Source organism: Epargyreus clarus, unplaced genomic scaffold (genome assembly GCF_041222505.1).
Source record: "Epargyreus clarus isolate Ecla_fem2 unplaced genomic scaffold, WU_Ecla_fem_2.2 ptg000018l, whole genome shotgun sequence".
Classification (NCBI taxonomy): domain Eukaryota; kingdom Metazoa; phylum Arthropoda; class Insecta; order Lepidoptera; family Hesperiidae; genus Epargyreus; species Epargyreus clarus.
The window spans coordinates 1,859,051-1,877,925 of NW_027332226.1; the positions used below are offsets into that span (position 1 = coordinate 1,859,051).

At 37.0% G+C, this 18,875-nt stretch overlaps 1 protein-coding gene across 1 annotated transcript; it reads left to right on the top strand.

The window, feature by feature from the left end:
- The first annotated feature begins 1,609 nt into the window (after positions 1 to 1,609).
- Positions 1,610 to 18,753, top strand: LOC140749414 (putative fatty acyl-CoA reductase CG5065). The gene is made up of 11 exons (XM_073082446.1): positions 1,610 to 1,758; positions 6,359 to 6,464; positions 6,966 to 7,082; positions 7,647 to 7,769; positions 12,298 to 12,423; positions 13,508 to 13,646; positions 14,127 to 14,228; positions 15,390 to 15,576; positions 16,402 to 16,508; positions 17,153 to 17,279; positions 18,226 to 18,753. Exons 1-11 carry the CDS (start codon positions 1,667 to 1,669, stop codon positions 18,446 to 18,448), a joined length of 1,449 nt encoding a protein of 482 aa, XP_072938547.1. The 5' UTR covers positions 1,610 to 1,666; the 3' UTR covers positions 18,449 to 18,753.
- Positions 18,754 to 18,875: the final 122 nt, after the last annotated feature.

The following is an 18,875-nucleotide window of genomic DNA, read 5'->3' on the forward strand; positions in this document are numbered from 1 at the left end:
TTAAGATATTTTTTTACCCAACTGCAGAATGTATTCTGTAATTATGAACCTAATAAATACCACATCTAACATATAAACAGAAATATGCACTATCGACGAAAAAATCATACAGTTATGGTATTAAATTAGCGTCTTATACATTTACATATCGATACCTTAATTGGTAAATCAGCCACATCCACTTTTTGTCAAAATGTCATTTTTTATTTATTTTGATATTAAATGGCGTTGAACGAAATCAAATAAAAGTTTTTATTAGTTTACTATGCTTATTAGTTTTATATATAAACCGAAAAACACCAAGATATATAAGTTTATTGTATGGGATTTGGATATCCCCCATTATTATTTTTATTTATTTGTAGGACTCGTTATAGAGGCCATAGTACTAGACGCATTTTGTAGGAAATGAAGTGTCTATGGATAACGGTTCAAGAGATACGATCATATATAAACTAGACAAAGCAACACCGCCACACCTGTTTCTGCCTCATTACAGCAGCATTAAGCGCTGCTGTGTTCTGGTTTGAAGGGTGTGGTAAGGGAGACATACTTTTCCGAGGCGTTCCAACATACTCCTCAGGGGTAGTGGCGCATCTGTAGCCGATCTCAGATAGAAATATCTAATCCTATCTGGGGTTAATTGCAGATGTTCATGAGCGGCAGTAGCCACCATCAGGTGGACTGCACGCTCGTCTGCTACTCCTATATTAATAAAAAAGACACGACACAGACAAGTAACGAACAGAGAATAAAATATTTTTATTTTATTTTCTAGTGGTGTATAAAATCCTTAGATATTAATTTTCATCAAAAGATGTTTAAAGAAATTCTTTGTATTTTTTAAGTACTTAAAGAATATCAACATATCTATAGACAGTGTTAATTTGTGGACGAATAAACAAAATTACATTTTGCAATTATATATAAGTATTTGGATTTAAAATCCTCAGGATTCGAAACCGCATAATACTATGGTCCAAAAAACTTTTCTGTGCGTTAGGGGCACCACTGGCGATCGTAATATCGTAATATTACCTATCAAGTGATTTTTTTTACAATTATATTTCTTTAATAATAATTTTAAATTATAATCATTTTATTGGAAAATATAACTTAGGATATAACTTATTAATAGACTTAAGCTTATAATAATTTAAAAATTCGTTATCTGCAAAAATTAAAGAAAATACCATATCCAATATAACATACATATTTCCGAAAACCACCATCCGCACAGAAAAAAATGTCGGGCTATATTTTTATTAGACTTTATGGATTAAATAGTTTTCGGCTACTATTGAGAATCCTAATTTGAAACTGCTTTATTTCTTATTTTTTATTTTAAAATATATATTGATATCCTTTAAACTATGATGACAAAGTTTTATATAGTATAGATTACATAGTTTTCGGCTACTATTGAGAATCCTAATTTGAAATTGCTTTATTTCTTATTTTTTTGTTTTAAAATATATATTGATATCCTTTAGACTATGATGACAAAACAAATACAGGTCTGTGATGATTACTCTGTAGTTTAGTTATTCTGTACGCAACCGCTATAAGAAGGTACGTTACCAGATAGTTCGGCTTTTCAACGTAGGAACTCACTAAATGAGTGGGCGGGCATACTGCAATTAGTTGTTTTACTTTAGTTTTAACAATGCAACGTGTTTTCCGGTGTTTAGTGATATGCAGGCCATTTGTTAAGGGTAATGTGGCCTCTGTACGGTTTTCCACTAGTGTCACTTACAGGTAACAATAAAATTTATGTATTTGAGATTTTTTGTAAAGGTACCTACAACCATTAGTGGTTCGACTCCAGCGGCACCACCGCCATACCCATTTCTGCCTAATAACAACAGTTTTAAGCGCTGCTGATTTGATTTGATTTGAATTATGTCTGAGAATAGACCACCTATAACTAACCTATTTATTTTTCTCACGAATAAAAAATAAAATGTGTCACTCGTGCGCAAATATATTATTTGTGGACGACTAATATTAAATACCTCACGGCGCATAGAATTATGTTTTGAATCCTTTGCTTTGCGCTGTAAAAATAATATAGACAGACCTAGATTTTTTCCCCACATACTACTCCAGGAATACCTCTGGAAGAAGTTCACTCATCCAGGTGGGGACCACGAATTGAACAGAAAACAAAACAGACAAAAAATTATGGTTACGTAACTCCCACTTAGACGAATCCAACAGCATCTCATATGGTAATATCCGATAAATAGTTGTAATGAGCAATAATGAGCATAGCCTATATTTTAAGCAGACAAAGTAATGTTTTCATAATAATTGCTAATTAGGAATAAGCTGATCTTGTTCAATATTCTCATATATTAAAAACACAAATGTCTGTTATCTAGATCTGAATCACAAGCTTCTTAATAAACTAAAACGAATCCTTAACAAATGCGTCCCGGTTATTTTCAGTCACAAATATCTATGACCACATAACAATTTTGTAATTAACTAAAACTGTTCACAATTAGGTACGAGTAGTAGGCGTTAGTCTAACGAGTGAGTCCTCTACGCAGCGCTGAGGACGGCCACCGGGGGGTTTTAGTGCGGTAAGAGTCCCACATAACCCTGTGTCGCTCCCAAGGCATCGGGTACCTTTTGAAGGTTTCCCCCTCGTGAACAAAAAAAAAAAGGCGTTAGTCTAAACTCTGTCTCTCTCTTCTGAAGATCCATCATATTAGTAAAACACCGAGATATAGACTAAAAAAAAACTGGTACTTTTGTGGATACAGTTTTTTGTAGCCGGCTACACAGATTGACGTCAACACAGAGTTCCGCGTTACAGGCTACAGCAATAAAACTAATAAGTATAAATAGTAATACCGATACACTAATTACAAAAAAAAACATTTAGATTTATTTTGATTGCGCTGTCTTTTCATTCCTAGTATGATGGAGCTGTATTTTATGGTCTGTTTCGTGTAGCCCGGGTTTACAGGCGTATACGTGCCGCTTGTATCCTATCATTTCATAAAAGTCATGACTTTTCTTGTCTTGCCACACGCACGCGGGTCGTGGAGACTAACATCGCGTATCCTGTCGCGCATGTATAAGACCGCACGTACCTCATGCGTGCTACCTGCATGGTATCGTTTCATACTCACGCACGCGTCGCGCAGAAATTAAAACGAGTTTAATTCATGTGAACGGGTGGGACACGCGCGACAGGAGAAATACTATTATTGGGTCCAAAGTCCAATTAACCCACTTATCTTCAAAAAAAACTTGTTTCCCAGCACTTATAACGGCGAAATCGGTGGTGCCGCCGAAGTCGAACCACAAAGGGTTCTTCAAAATAACTTATTCTACACAAGGTTCAAGGTACTTACTACTTACCTATTTCAAGCGTAAAAAAATACATCCATATGTTTTCTATGTACTAACTAATATAAAAAATCATCAAGTACATTATAACGTTTATTATGTGTGCATAAAAACATGAAAAAATGAAAATTAATGAGGTTATTAACAATTTTATATAATGATTAATAATTTCATTAACCTTCTATTGTTCCTCAATATTCATCGTTAAATTGTTGTCAACAAACAAACCGAAGGGTAATTCGGTCGCATTAATTATTTGTTTAAGTAATGATAGCATAATTATTAAACAAATATTTTTTGGGGTCCAAAGTTCAAATTCACGGCAATTAGCAATCACAGTTTTGAAAGTTTTTTTTTTATTATAATATAAGAGTAGCAGACGAGCATGCAGTCCTGATGGTAAGTGGCTACTGCCGCCCATGGACATCTGTAATCAACCCCAGATAGGATTAGATATTTCTACCTGAGGTCGGCCACAGTGGCGCTGCTACCCCTGAGGTCTAAGCTTGAACGCCTCGGAAAAATATGTCTCCCTTACCACACCCTTCAAAATGGAACACAGCAGCGCCTAACACTGCTATTATTAGGTAGAAATAGGTGTGGCGGTGGTGCCGCCGGAGTCGAACCACAAAGGGTTCTACCACCTTCACTGTTTGCGAACATGTGAGGAAGACAAAAATACTTGAGCACTTACTTATTGTTACGTTTACTCAGTCTACAGAAGCAAACGGAACAGAATAATGGATTGAGTAAACGTAACGTAAAATTGTGGGATGTTTTGAAAACTCATGGTAAGGGTACTGTATCCAGCAGTGGGACAGGATAAGCTACGTAAGTGTTTCTCCCTTACAACACTTTTCATACAACATCAAAGCAGTGCTTCATCATCATCATCATCAACCCATTAATGTCCCACTGCTGGGCACGGGTCTCCTCTCATAATGAGAAGGATTAGGCCATAGTCCACCGCGCTGGTCAAGTGCGTATTTGTAGACTTCACATACCTTTGAGATTTTTTTTTATAAATCTCTCAGATATGCAGGTTTCCTCACGATGTTTTCCTTCACCGTTTAGCAAGTGATAATAAATTTCTAATACGCACATAACTTTGAAAATCAGAGGTGCGTGCCTGGGACCTTTTGAATTTGAACCTCGGACCCCTCGATCGAGAGGCCGAGTTTCTTAACCACTAGGCTATCACTGCCATAACAAAGCAAAGCAGTGCTTAACACTGCTATATTTAAGCAGAAATATGTGTGACAGTGGTGCATCCCAAGTCGAACGACATACATACCGTCGCCTACGGTCGCTGGCTGTCACCGTCTATCGTTAGCAACGGTTGCTTGCGCGATCTATTACGCGTAGAGCCTTTAGAATTTTAAGTGGTTAGGATTGGTAAATGGTCATTTGGTCAGTTGTGTGGATAGTAATTAATAAATGACTCTGCCTTTAACGTGTTTAACATTGTATTTACGATAAAAGTTATCATAGTGTGTGGTCTATAGGTGTTAATCGTTATTTAATCTCAAATGTAGCTAGGTCGACCAGCTAATTGCATTTTAAGTTAGAATATGAATACCTTGTTATAGATACAACGCAGATATGAACAATTATAAACTCGAAATAAATAGTCCGGTTTACACATTAAGTAAATCTGATAAATATACAACAAGTTTCTAGGGATAAATAGTTTAAGGTTTTATGAAGTCCATTAAAATACAATTAGATGAAGGTAGTAGAACTCTCGGTGGTTTGGCTCGCGGCGGCACCATCGCCACACCTATTTCTGTCTGAACAGCAGTAGTTAGCGCTGCTGTGTTCTGGTTTTAAGGGTATGGTAAGGGAGGCATGCTTTTCCGAGGCATTCCAACTTAGTCCTCAGGGGTAGCGGCGTATCTGTGGTCCACAAGTAGGAAACACATCGTATTTGAGGTTCATTACTGATGTTCATGGGCGGCAGTAGCCACTAAGCATCAGGTGGACCGCATGCTCGTTTGCTATATAATAATAAAAATAAAAATAAATTACACAAGATGCTGTTTGGCCGGAAATCGAACGCGGTACCTCCACGTCGCTTGACTGACCGTATTTAAACTTCGTCGTAAAATCGTGAAAGATCATTATTAGGCCTTCAGCTGTTTTTATACTTATCATAACAATGCATTCCTGGAATAATGCATTTAACCAATTTAACTTCATTTACCAGTCAATAAGGAAAATAGTCTGAATACTATGAAGGGCATAGGTCATTGATCACCTAATAAAAGATGTCATTAAATTAATTAAATATTCGAGAGTTAAGTTAACCTGTCAACGATCAATTAGGATCGATCGATCATTTTGCAATTAACTTAATTAGAGGTCAAAGTCATCAGTTATCAGAACATGTAGGTATGTATTTATTAACTAAAAAAAGTCATCTGTGATGTCATAGTGGTTGAAACGTAACTTCTAAATAGGATGTACGAGATTCTAATCCCACATACGTAGATTGTTCTGTTAGGTGTGTGCTTAGAAAACCTACACGCCTGAGATACATTGAAAAATGGTTAGAAAAAAGTTACCATTTCACAATTGGCCAGCGCGGTCTACGGACTATTGCCTATGCCACAATGAGAGGGGCCCGTGCTTAGAAGTGCAAAGTAATGAATTAGGTAATGACGATAAGAATGTTCTTATATATTTTTTATTCCGAACTTCGCACGGGACCGTCATACTAATATCGCTATTAAATGATGTTAGTTAACATCAGGAAGGTCACGGTGTCTTTGGCCGAAACCAAAACCAAAGGAATCCTATATAATTTTTTTATATCCTATATATCTATGAATGGCAGCGACCACAGACTATGAGATGGACTGCATCTGTGTTACCTAATATTTCATAAAAAAATGCCTAACCGGGGATAAAACTTGGAACCCTCGCGGCAAAAACCGGTAAAAACTGAGCCATGATTGTTACTACCACTATGTATATTTTTTTTCTCTTTTTTCAGAGATGTCTCTCCTGACTCCTGTTTCAAACCAGATTATCAACCAATTTCCAATTTCTACGCCGGGAAATCTGTTTTTATAACTGGTGCAACGGGATTTATTGGAAGGGTAAGCACAACATTTCCTTTTTTCTAAGATCTTGATTTCCAACGTCAAATTTTAGTTCAATGTAGTCCAGCGCCCTGTATACCTTGTAAGCTTTTAGAGCTATATTTTATATAACGTTTCCAATACATCACAGAACAGAATATAATAGTACACAACTAAATAGAATACAATAGAGTAGAGCATAACCGATTAAAGTATAGTAGAGCGTGGTAGAGCAGAATAAGGTACAAATAAAATAGATGTTCAATATGTACCATTGTACATACATATATTAGAATAGTCATTAGCCATGCATAGTAGCATGAATTTCTTCATCTTTCTTTGAGTTCTTTCACTTGCTGTAACTTTGAGAACGTTATACAAACAACCTTCATGCTATTATATTTTTAAAAGTGTATAAAATTTGCCATATACCACCTCTGAGTTAGAGACGTAAAATTTCTAGCAATGTTGTTTTAATAACAAGAAATAATAGAAAATGACACTAAGTTTTGTTTTCAGTTGATGATAGAGAGGCTGTTATTCACGTGTAAGGATATAGAAAAGGTTTATGTTCTGATAAGGGAGAAGAAAAACGCCAGCATTCATCAGAGACTTGAAGAAATTCTTAGTAATCCGGTAAACCACATTTTCTTTATAAACCTATTTTCTATCATCCATATGCGACATCATTGACGTGGATTGGATAATGGATCAGATAGAAGCCTCTATAGATAGAACCATAAGTTAAGTTTCATGGTGGTTGACATGCCTGAGATTTTTGTAAAGAACTTCCCAAATATATAAGAATCCAATCAATTTATATAATAAATAAGACGCTATAAGCTATAATAAAATAAGACGCTAATGATTAATGGGCCAGTGACGGATAACTAATGATGAAGGAAAGGATCTCGAGTGGTGACTATGATTCAGCCAAAGGAGCAGGAGTCGCTCACCCAACTGGTTGACTTGAAGAATACGGCAAGCCGTTGGGCTCAGATGGCACAGAAGTGGTTGGAGTGGTACTAAATAGGAGAAGGCCTATGTCCAGTAATTTTCCTATACCCTGCGGAATATTGATATATAAAAAAATATTAAACTAATTAAGTACTTAATTAAAGCACTCGCTGGCAGCGTTGATAAAATATTAAGTACTTGATTAAAATTTTAATTTTAAAATCATTTCCCATCTATTTTCAGATATTTACAAAACTAAAACACACAAGACCTCAGGATCTGAGAAAAGTGGTTCCAATCGCAGGTGACATCGCTGATCCCGAACTTGGAATCAAATGTGATGATGAACAGACCCTAATTGATAAGGTAGTATTAATAAAATTTGAAATTTCAATAACTTTAATTTAGGTTTTCTCAAAAGTGATACGTAACACTGAAGAGTTAGAAGTTTCTTTTCCGGTGTTCCAATAGGTAGTAGCGAACTAAGGTCGTCGGAGGCCCAGGACGGAAAGTGGAATAAGGGTCCCCAGTATAAAAAGTTTATTTGATGTTACAAATGTCTCATAGACTTTTTCGCCGACAAATACGTATTTCCGTGTTGGTGATGACTCCGGCGACGTTTCACAGATTGTTTGGTTCTGAAGACATTTTCTTTTTTAGCTAATTGCAACTGTGTTTGTGGCCTCCAGGACTAGTTTTCCGAGCAGAGCGCCCCTTCTGCCCCCATTAACCCGCTAGAGCCGATAGGCAAATCATTTATTAATCGATATGCATATTATAGTTAATATTCATAATAATTAATTGTTTAGATAAACGTATCTATTTTTATTAGTATTGTAAAATATTAAGCATTAATTTACTGGCTGTTTCTCTCATGTTTACAATTTAGGTTCTAATCTCTGGTTTTTCCATGACTATATCTTATTTTCTATTCAATTTACTAATCTTAAAAATCTATAGATAGACCAGGGTCGATAATTTTTGAAACCAAAAAAAATTACAATAGAATGAAACCCATTGGAAAAGGAGGGGAATATGATCAAAATGAAAGGAAAAATAAATTACGGTCGATCCGAGTTCGGGAAGTGGGAGGGGGTGAGTTTTAAGGGTAAAAAATGGTTTATCTTGATTTCCGGCTAATCTACACGTCCTATGCGAAAAAGTTAAATGGCAAAGTTGTAGGTAATAAAAAGATCTACAACTTTTGTATTTGCAATTTTTTCACATAACCTCAAAATTTGAGTAAAAAATTCAAAAAACCAAGTTTTTGGTTTTTTATTTATATCTTATTCAAAAAAAATTTTTTTTTTTACGAAATTTGGTGAAAACTTAGCTTATTATGTCCCAAATACACTGTAATTTATTTGATTAAAAATATTTATTTTTTCGCCTTATTTTCACTTAATATCAAAAAAGCACCCTAATTTTCAATCGAAAATTCTGACGTCAAAATATCAGCTTTTTTCAAAAAGTTTGGGGGCTTTTTGTTCGTTGAAATATCTACTTTCTGATGGTGTAAAAAAAATATACATTACTATAGGAAATGTTCTCAGAAAATGCAAAAAATTGAAAAGAACCCAATTGTATTCATTGTCGATTCTCTTCTTGCTAGACTTCACTAAACGATTCAAAGCTGATTTTTTTATTTCATACACTTGCTTGTCATCTGACTTATTGCAGATTATACAAACAGATCCATCCATACTGATAATCTGAAAAGACAAAATTAAATTAATAATGCCTTCAAAGTTTTATCATGAGTAAAACTAAATTTGTTTGTATAAAATAAACGAAATTACTATTTTTTATTCTTGTACTAAAATATCATTCAATTTTAATTTTTTAGGTTATGTTATGTAAACATACTATTTATGAAAGAAAATATTACTATTTTTATTTTAAAGTTGATTAATATAGATTGAAATACAGATTGTATTTTAATCTATATTATTTTAACCTTGCTATGTAGATTCCAAACGATTTTTTGAATAAAGTAAATTTCTCACATTTCACTTAGGGTAACTGAGCCTGCGCGTGTATTTTTAAAAACGATGTTGTACACTGCTCTGTATCTCGAATATTGGCTAACGGTTTTTACAGCTGCTACGAAATAGCAGGTATGTAGTAAGGCCCAGACCCTCCTAGGTCCGTCCCCACTTCTCTATGAAATAACTTACAATGGGCTAAAATTTACCGAAGGTCACTCAGGTATATAAATTATCTTAAAACAGCAGTAAATAGACATCTACAAATATTATTTAAATAAGATTCTACAACTTTTTCAAAATATTGTAGATGTCTTATTAAATATTAACTTTATTAACTTATTTGTTTGTTAATTATTGAAGTATATTTTAATTTGCAACTTTTTCATTTATCAATAAAACATGAAATCTTACGTTTTTTGAGTAATTAAAGTGTAAATTTTAATAAATACCTCAAAATTGTACATAATTATAAAAATTTTTTCGAATTTGGGTTTTTTTCAATTTTTTGCATTTTCTGAGAACATTTCCTATAGTAATGTATATTTTTTTTACACCATCAGAAAGTAGATATTTCAACGAACAAAAAGCCCCCAAACTTTTTGAAAAAAGCTGATATTTTGACGTCAGAATTTTCGATTGAAAATTAGGATGCTTTTTTGATATTAAGTGAAAATAAGGCGAAAAAATAAATATGTTTAATCAAATAAATTACAGTGTATTTGGGACATAATAAGGTAAGTTTTCACCAAATTTCGTATAAAAAAAATTTTTTTTGAAAAAGATATAAATAAAAAACCAAAAACTTGGTTTTTTGAATTTTTCACCCAAATTTTGAAGTTATGTGAAAAAATTGCAAATACAAAAGTTGTAGATCTTTTTATTACCTACAACTTTGCCATTTAACTTTTTCGCATAGGACGTGTAGATTAGCCGGAAATCAAGATAAACCATTTTTTACCCTTAAAACTCACCCCCTCCCACTTCCCGAACTCGGATCGACCGTAATTTATTTTTCCTTTCATTTTGATCATATTCCCCTCCTTTTCCAATGGGTTTCATTCTATTGTATTTTTTTTTCATTTTTTACCAATTTTAAAGGCTTCGGCACTGGTCTAAGAACTGACCTTCTGTACAAAATCGACATTGCAAATAATTTATTTGAAAAATAAATCTCTTAAACCAATTATAAAAATATTATACTACACAATACTCAATTTTATAAATATCTTCCATATCGTAAAAGTATAAAGCATCGCGCATACAAGATCAACTTGACCTTAAATTATAAACTGAATAATGTATTCGGGTAGGTAATGCATATCAATATACAGATTACGTAAGACATTTCTATGTTAATACTAGCTGACCCGGCAAACGTTGTGATGCCATATAAATAAAAAAAATGTTTAGGATGAACAACCCTTATCACTTAGGGGTATGAAAAATAAATAGTAGCCGATTCTCAGACCTACTGAATATGCATATAAAATTTGGTGAAAATCGTTAAAGCCGTTTCGGTACCGTACTCCTGGTAACTAACATTGTGACACGAGAATTTTATATATACGATATTATGGTATAACTCGATTCAATAGAGTTTGTAATCAAAAATAAGTGTGTGTGTGAGAGTGTCGACTTTAACAAAGTAATTGTAACCAATGTGAATCAACATCCTATCTAAATATTCCCGAAGTACTATGCTATGGGGCTCTTCAAAAAAAGCTGCAAAAAGAGCTGTTCTTCAAAGTTGGTAATTCGTTTGCGACTCTTCTGATATTTCAGAAGTCTGTAAAAGCGGCATTGACTGCTTTCCATTAGTACCATTACCATGAGTTTTCAAAACATCCCACAATTTTACGTTACGTTTACTCAATCCATTATTCTGTTCCGTTTGCTGCAGTAGACTGAGTAAACGTAACAATAAGTAAGTGCTCAAATAGTTTTGTCTGCCTCACATGTTCGCAAACAAGAGAAACAAAACATAAAGCGCCATTTTGTCCATTTAGACATTGAATGTTACGTTACTGACACTAATAGTTCTGATACAATCCGCTAGGGGCGCTGATTGAAATTTGTATGGGCAAATACGTAAACAAATACCAAAACAGACATATTTGCCAAAACGTAAAAACTCGTGAACGTAACGTGGTAAGGGTACAGGTAGCCTTGTCTATAGTGTGAGATGTATAAGCAATTCTCCAAGTGCGAGTCGAACTCTCACATGGAGCCTTCCGTACCACCAAAAGTTACATATTTTTTGTAATATTAATAATATAATTGTTGCTGTAGCGGCCACCGTTATACATCATCATTACTCGTACTATAAATACTATAAATTTCAAGTGTTTATCTATAGATTTAGATGAGTTTAGGTTCAAGAGATAGAGCCCTGTGACAGACGGACCGACAGTGGAGACTTAATTTATACTTTTTTAGAGTTCCGTCTATAACTTTTGAGTATGGGACCCCAAAAAAAGAGCGCGAAGGATATCAAAATGGTGGTTTTAATTTGCTTATTGCGCGCGGCATATAATAATTATTTACGCAGTCGAGTTTGTGGTTGTTGAAAATTTGTAAGGTGGTAGAACCCTTTGCGGTTCGACTCCGGCGGCACCACCGCCACACCTATTTCTACCTAATAACAGCAGTGTTAGGCGCTGCTGTGTTCCGGTCTGAAGGGTGTGGTAAGGGAGACAGACTTTTCCGAGGCGTTCCAGCTTAGTCCTCAGGAGTAGTGGCGCATCTGTGGCCGACCTCAGGTAGGAATATCTAATCCTATCTGGGGTTGATCACCTATGTCCATGGGCGGCAGTAGCCACTTACCATCAGGTGGACTGCATGCTCGTCTGCTACTCCTATATTATAAAAAAAATGTGTTTTTGAAAATGGTTTAAAATAAATTTCAGGTTTCAGTTGTATTTCACTCAGCAGCGCAAGTAAAGTTTACGGTGCCGACATCTGAACACTTGAGAATCAACTATGAAGGCACGAAGAAGGTTCTGGAGTTGGGGAAGAAAATTAAGAATTTGGATGTAAGTCTTTGAACATGACACTTTTTATTATGAACAAACGACGGTACAGTTAACCTTTGGTAAGTTTTTACTGCCGCACATGGACATATATAATTAAACTAGCTGACCCGGCAAACGTTGTGTTGCCATATAAATAAAAATTGTTAAGGATGAACAACCCTTATCACTGAGGGGTATGAAAAATAGATTCTCAGACCTAATAATACATATTAAATTTGGTGAAAATCGGTAAAGCCGTTTCGCAAGATTACGGTAACTAACATTTTGACACGAGAATTTTATATATAAGATTATTTTTTTATTGGATTATTCTATTTATTCGCCAGATACGTTGCTACCTGTGAGGATAAAGTTGTAATTTGTAATCGAGTAAGCATTTATTGCATAGAGCTTTTTTATGGCAACCCTCGTGGCGGAGCGGTCACCGTACCAGTCTGATGCGCAAAGGGTTCCGGGTTCGATCCCCGGCCAAACAGACATCTGAATGATGAATTTGGATATTTGTCCCTTGTTTGGATGTTTGGATGTCCGTCTTTGTGTTTTCATGGCATCCACAACACTGGGAATCCTAGTGTGGGGCTGTGAGTGTAGACAGCGTCTTATGTCAAGAACATGAAATCGAGGGGGAAACCTTCAAAAGGTACCCGGTGCCGTGGGAGCGACATGGGGTTATGTGGGACTTTTACCGCACTAAAACCCCCCCGGTGGCCGTCCTCGGCGCTGCGTAGAGGACTCCGGGATCTCCAAAGGAACGCGACCGGAGCCCTCTCAGCGCACTGCCCCTTCGGGCTCCGCCCAGGTGACTTTGTGTCACCACACCGTCTGGTGTATACGACGGAATGCGACCACACATACCGTCGTCCTTCCCGGGGTCGCTAGCCGGGCGGTTCGAGCTCCCACTCTTGCCGCCCGTAACCCCGAAAGCCCCTTTTAGTCGCCTCTTACGACAGGCAGGGGATACCGTAGCCCTATTCTGGTCCCGGAACTACAGGGACAAGTAGTTTTTATCACTTGTAAAACTCGCAACAATCCACTCTGGTTTTGTAATTAATAGTTGGTATAGTTGAGCTTCATTTTTTTACAGGTTTTTGTACATGTATCAACAGCATTCTCAAATTCATATAATGTTATAGAAGAAATGCCTTACCCACCCCCAAAGGAGATTGACGATGTATATAGAATAATAAAAACTAATGATCCAAAGGAAATACGAAAACTATTAGGTAGGTTCATAAAAACTTAGTCGGATCAAAAATTACTTTTTTACACTACTTCACATACAGAAAAAATACAGTGAGAAGTGAACACTAATGTGATTCAGTTCATGTAAATAAAAATGCCTTTGTTGCTTACACTTCATATTTACAAGCTTTTTTTTATTTTGTTTTTCATTTCGTCATAGTCTTAAAACAAAGTCGGATTTAACAAATTCCAAACTTTAAAGGGCAGCCATTTCAAGTTATTCACAAACGTCATTACTATGAGCGCATTTAAAATCCGTCGTAATACCGACTGATTAATTTGAAAATTAAAATACATAGATTTTTTTCTGTAATGCAGTAATAATATTTAGACAATATGTTATCCAAATTATAAAAAGTGAATTTCGCATTTTTGTCAAATCCGTCTTTGTTCTACAACTATAACGATTTTAAGGGTGAATAGATAACTAAACAAAATGAATATATACCTGTTAATTTCAGACTTCCACGGAAATAGTTACACATTTTCGAAAAAAATGGTAGAAGCATACGTTGTAAATAATCATGGGAATATGCCAACAATAATTGTTAGACCATCGATGGGTAAGTGTTAATAATAGTTTTACATTTTTTTTTTATAATATAAGGGTAGCAGACGAGCATGCAGTCCACCTGATGTTAAGTGGCTACTGCAGCCCATGGACATCTGTAATCAAGCCCAGATAGGATTAGATATTCCTACCTGAGGTCGGCCACAGATGCGCCGCTACCCCTGAGGACTAAGCTGGAACGCCTCGGAAAAGTCTTTCTCCCTTACCACACCCTTCAAACCGGAACACAGCAGCGCCTAACACTGCTGTTATTAGGTAGAAATAAGTGTGGCGGTGGTGCCACCGGAGTCGAACCACAAAGAGTTCTACCACCTTCAAAATAATACATAATAATATAATGATTCCGTATATTAACGAGTCATGAAATTATATGTTGCTACCCTTTATTACCGTTTTTGCCACCCTCGCTACTCTTAAAGACAAATTAAGAATGACTTGTAAGTCTTCCTAACTACACTACTGAAGGTGGTAGACCCCTTTGTGGTTCGACGCCGGTGGCACCACCACACCTATTTCTGCCTAATAACAGCAGTGTTAGGTGGTGCTGTGTTCCGTTTTAAAGGATGTGGTAAGGGAGACATACTTTTCCGAGGCGTTGCAGCTTAGTCCTCAGGGGTAGGGGCACATCTGTGGCCGACATCAGGTAGGAGAGGAGATGAGAGGAGAATATCTAATCCTATCTGGGGTTGAGTACAGATGTCCATGGGCGGCAGTAGCCACTTACCATCAGGTGGACTGCATGCTCGTCTGCTACTACTATATTATAAAAATAAACATATATCCATGAAGTGTACGTACTACTACCACGCCTATTTTTGAAAGATGTAATCTCTATTGTTCGATCGGTGGGGTACCGCAGCGCTTTTTAGCGTGAAGTAATCTTGTGTTCCGGTGGAAGGGTGTTTATGGTAGTCAGACTTACAAATGAGGCGACTTTCTTAGTCTTAAAGAGTAGCAACGCAACTGTAATCGGATATTAGATATTCCTACCTGAGGTCGGCCACAGATGCGCCGCTACCCTGAGGACTAAGCTGGGATGCCTCGGAAAAGTATGTCTCCCTTTTCACACCCTTCAAAACGGAACAGCAGCGCCTAACACTGTTGTTAACCTTCAAACTTAGTAAATACCAACTAAGTAAATATCTACTTCCAGTGACGTCAGTGTACAAGGAACCGCTCACCGGCCACACGGATTCCTGGGTGGCGGTGACCACTCTGCTTTGCGACGTCTCCAGAGGCCTGACCCGCGTGCTGTACGGCGACAAACACGTTGTAGTCGACATCATACCTGTGGACTATGTCTGCAACTTCCTCATCATTGCTGCCGCGAGGAGTAGTGGGTATGGTATTGCGAAATATTTAATATTTGAAGGTAGAAATTTGTGGTTCGACTCCAGCGGCACCACCGTCACTTCTATTTCTGCCTAATGAGAGCATTGATAAGCGCTGCTATCTTCTGGTTTGAAGCGTCTAAAGAGACACACTTTTCCGAGGGACCAGCTTAGTCCTCAAGGGTAACGGCGAAACTGTGGCCGGGCGGCAGTGGCCACTTACCATCAGGTGGACTGCAAACTCGTTTGCTGGACATCTGTAATCAACCCCAGATAGGATTAGACATTCCTACCTGAGGTCGGCCACAGATGCGCCGCTACCCCTGAGGACTAAGCTAACGCCTCGGAAAAGTCTGTCTCAATTACCATATCCTTCAAACCGGAACACAGCAGCGCCTAACACTGCTGTTATTAGGTAGAAATAGGTGTGGCGGTGGTGCCACAAAGGGTTCAACCACCTTCCACTGTGCCTTAGTTGGCACTTATATGACAATATCTCCCAGTGTCTTGTCGGTGCCAATGCCGTGGCGGAGTCGTGTCGTTCCAATAAAGTGCCCACTCTTGCATATTTCATGCTGAGTGATGTAAGCTTAGAAAAATGCCAATACTGTATTTATACAATATTTGAATGGATCACCATTCGACCAATTCCAATTAAAAATTATGAGTTTGCGATTTTTTGGCAAGACAACATCTAGGAAAAGAATAATATAAAAGGCTCAAGGCTTCGTTATTTTTATTAATTACTTTCTATATCTCTCTTGAAGTAACTAATTATTCGGAAATGAATAATAATTATGAGAATTGATAACAATACGTTTTTCTATTTTTCAGAACACATAAATGCAATGTTTACAACATAGCGACTAGTCACATGAATCCTATCAGATGGGATAAGTTAAGTGATTTGTATATAAAAGAAGGGAATAAAAATAATAGTGGTAAGTCATTTTATACTTTTTTAAGACTTTTTATATCTTACTTGGAGAAAATCCCACCCTGCTGCTTTAATGGATTCACCAAGTATCTGGGAACCGGGTGCGATCCCCTACCAGACAGATACCTTAATGGTTAGTGTAGTGTTCCCGACTCAACGTCGGGATAGTAGTATCATAATTGGCTCGCTGACGCACCAACACGCCCGTCCTCACCGACGGTCTAGCATGACTGCTCCCACACAGTCCGCTCTCATTCCGTGTCGTATGCGCTCGAGACAAACTACCCACAAGGTATACTACAGTTAGGTTAGATTTCTGTTCTGAAATCCTAGTGTGAGTCTACCTGAGATCGATTACAGTTACATCGGTTGTACCTTTCTAAAAACCTGTCGAATTGATAGACTATACTCTTGAGAATCCTTTTTTTTCACACTCGCAGACGTACAGGTATCCTCGTGATGTTTTTCTTTACCGCAAGTGATAATTAATTTCTAATACGAACAAAACTTTAAAAATCAGAGGTACGTTTGACCTTGGATTTGAACTTCGGACCCGCGGAATGGAAGACCGATTTTCTTAACGACTAGACTATCACTGCTTTCAAGAGATAAGACATTAATGAAATCATTTTTTTTCATATGTTTCAGCCATTATCCCATTTCCAGCTGTTTATTTCACACAAGCGAAATGGATGATACCGATTCTTAGATTCGCACAGATTATCCCAACGTACATCGCGGATGCGTGGTTGCGATTTTTGGGTAAAGAACCAAGGTAATGAACCAAGAATCTTATCTATACTAATATTATAAAGAGGAAAACTTTGTTTGTTTGTAATGAATAGGCTCAAAAACTACTGGACCGGTTTTAAAAATTCTTTCACCATTCGAAAGCTACATTATCCATGAGTAACATAGGCTACATTTTATATGAAATATATTTGATAAATAGATTTTGAGGATGTACAAAGTTTGCCGGGTCAGCAAGTTTTTTATATAGTAGCAGACGAGCGTTCAGTCCATCTGTTATGTAGCTATTGCCGCCTATGGACATCTGTAATCAACTAGAAGAGACTTGATTCCCACCTAAAGTCGGCCACGTATGCGCCGCTACCCCTGACTGTTATACCCCTGAATGAAGACTAAGTAGGAATGCTTCGGAAAAGTATCTCTCCCTTACCACACCCTTCAAATCAGAACACATCAGCGCTTAAACCTGCTGTTGTTTGTACACCAGCGGTACCACCGCCCCATCACTGCCAAGCCTATTTCTGCTTAATAATAGCAGTGTTAAGCGCTGTTTTGTTCTGCTTTGAAAGGTGCGGTAAGGGTGTTCTTTTTTCCGAGGTATTCCAGCTCAGTCCTCAGTGGTAGCGGCGCATCCATGGTCGACCTCAAGTAGGAATGTAATCTTATATGTAGCCTTTCAAAACACATTCATAGCACTCAAACACATACTCAGGTACATGGTAATGTAGCGACTTCCCGCTTTTCGTCAAGAGATGGCGCTGCTGAATCGCGCTATCGAAGTTTTCTAAACATCTTGCATATATACAAGTTCCGAACTGAGACTGTCGGAGCACGGCCGCTCCCCGAGCATGATCACCTAGCTCGACGGGAGATCTCTCCTTGCCAAAGTACTTTTCATATACGTTCTGGTTACTTATATTACCTGGTTACTTATATATCTGGTTATATTACCTCAAGGTTTTTCTCATCAGATACACGAAGCTCGTGAAGAGCGCTATAGCCCGGAGTAACTTCGGCACCCCTGTGACTAACACGAGCTGGCTCATCAAAACTGCGCGGGCTCAGGAACTTATATCTACGTTAGATGACAAGGACAAAACTACCTACCCTTGCGACCCCACGACTATTGACTGGGACAAATATGTCCCGATTTACTCGAAGGGTGTTAAGGATTATATGCTGGATAAAAAATAATGCTCGAGGGACCAGAGACCGAGAGAGACACGCCATCTACCAATAGCAGTATTTTGAGTGATGGAAGAATGTAACCGAATTGTAAAATGTAAATTATAATTGTAATTAATTTAAATTTGGAATAGTCGGAGAGTGTAAATGTAGAATTAAGTATTAGGGCGATGTAAGGTTAAGGGATGGCCTAATAGTTTGTCATCTAAAAAATAAATGCATTGAAATAATGGACGTCAGAATATCCGAAGTAAACATGCTACAAAAGTATTTTCACATATTTTGATAACGAAAATATGTTTTTTGGACATCTTTCCCTGACCATCTTTCGTGACCACGATCCATGCAACTGGGTCGAAATATCGGCAATAAAAAACGCATATCGTGAGTACCCGTTACATAATAAAAATGTCTCAATTCCGCGATAATTTTAGAC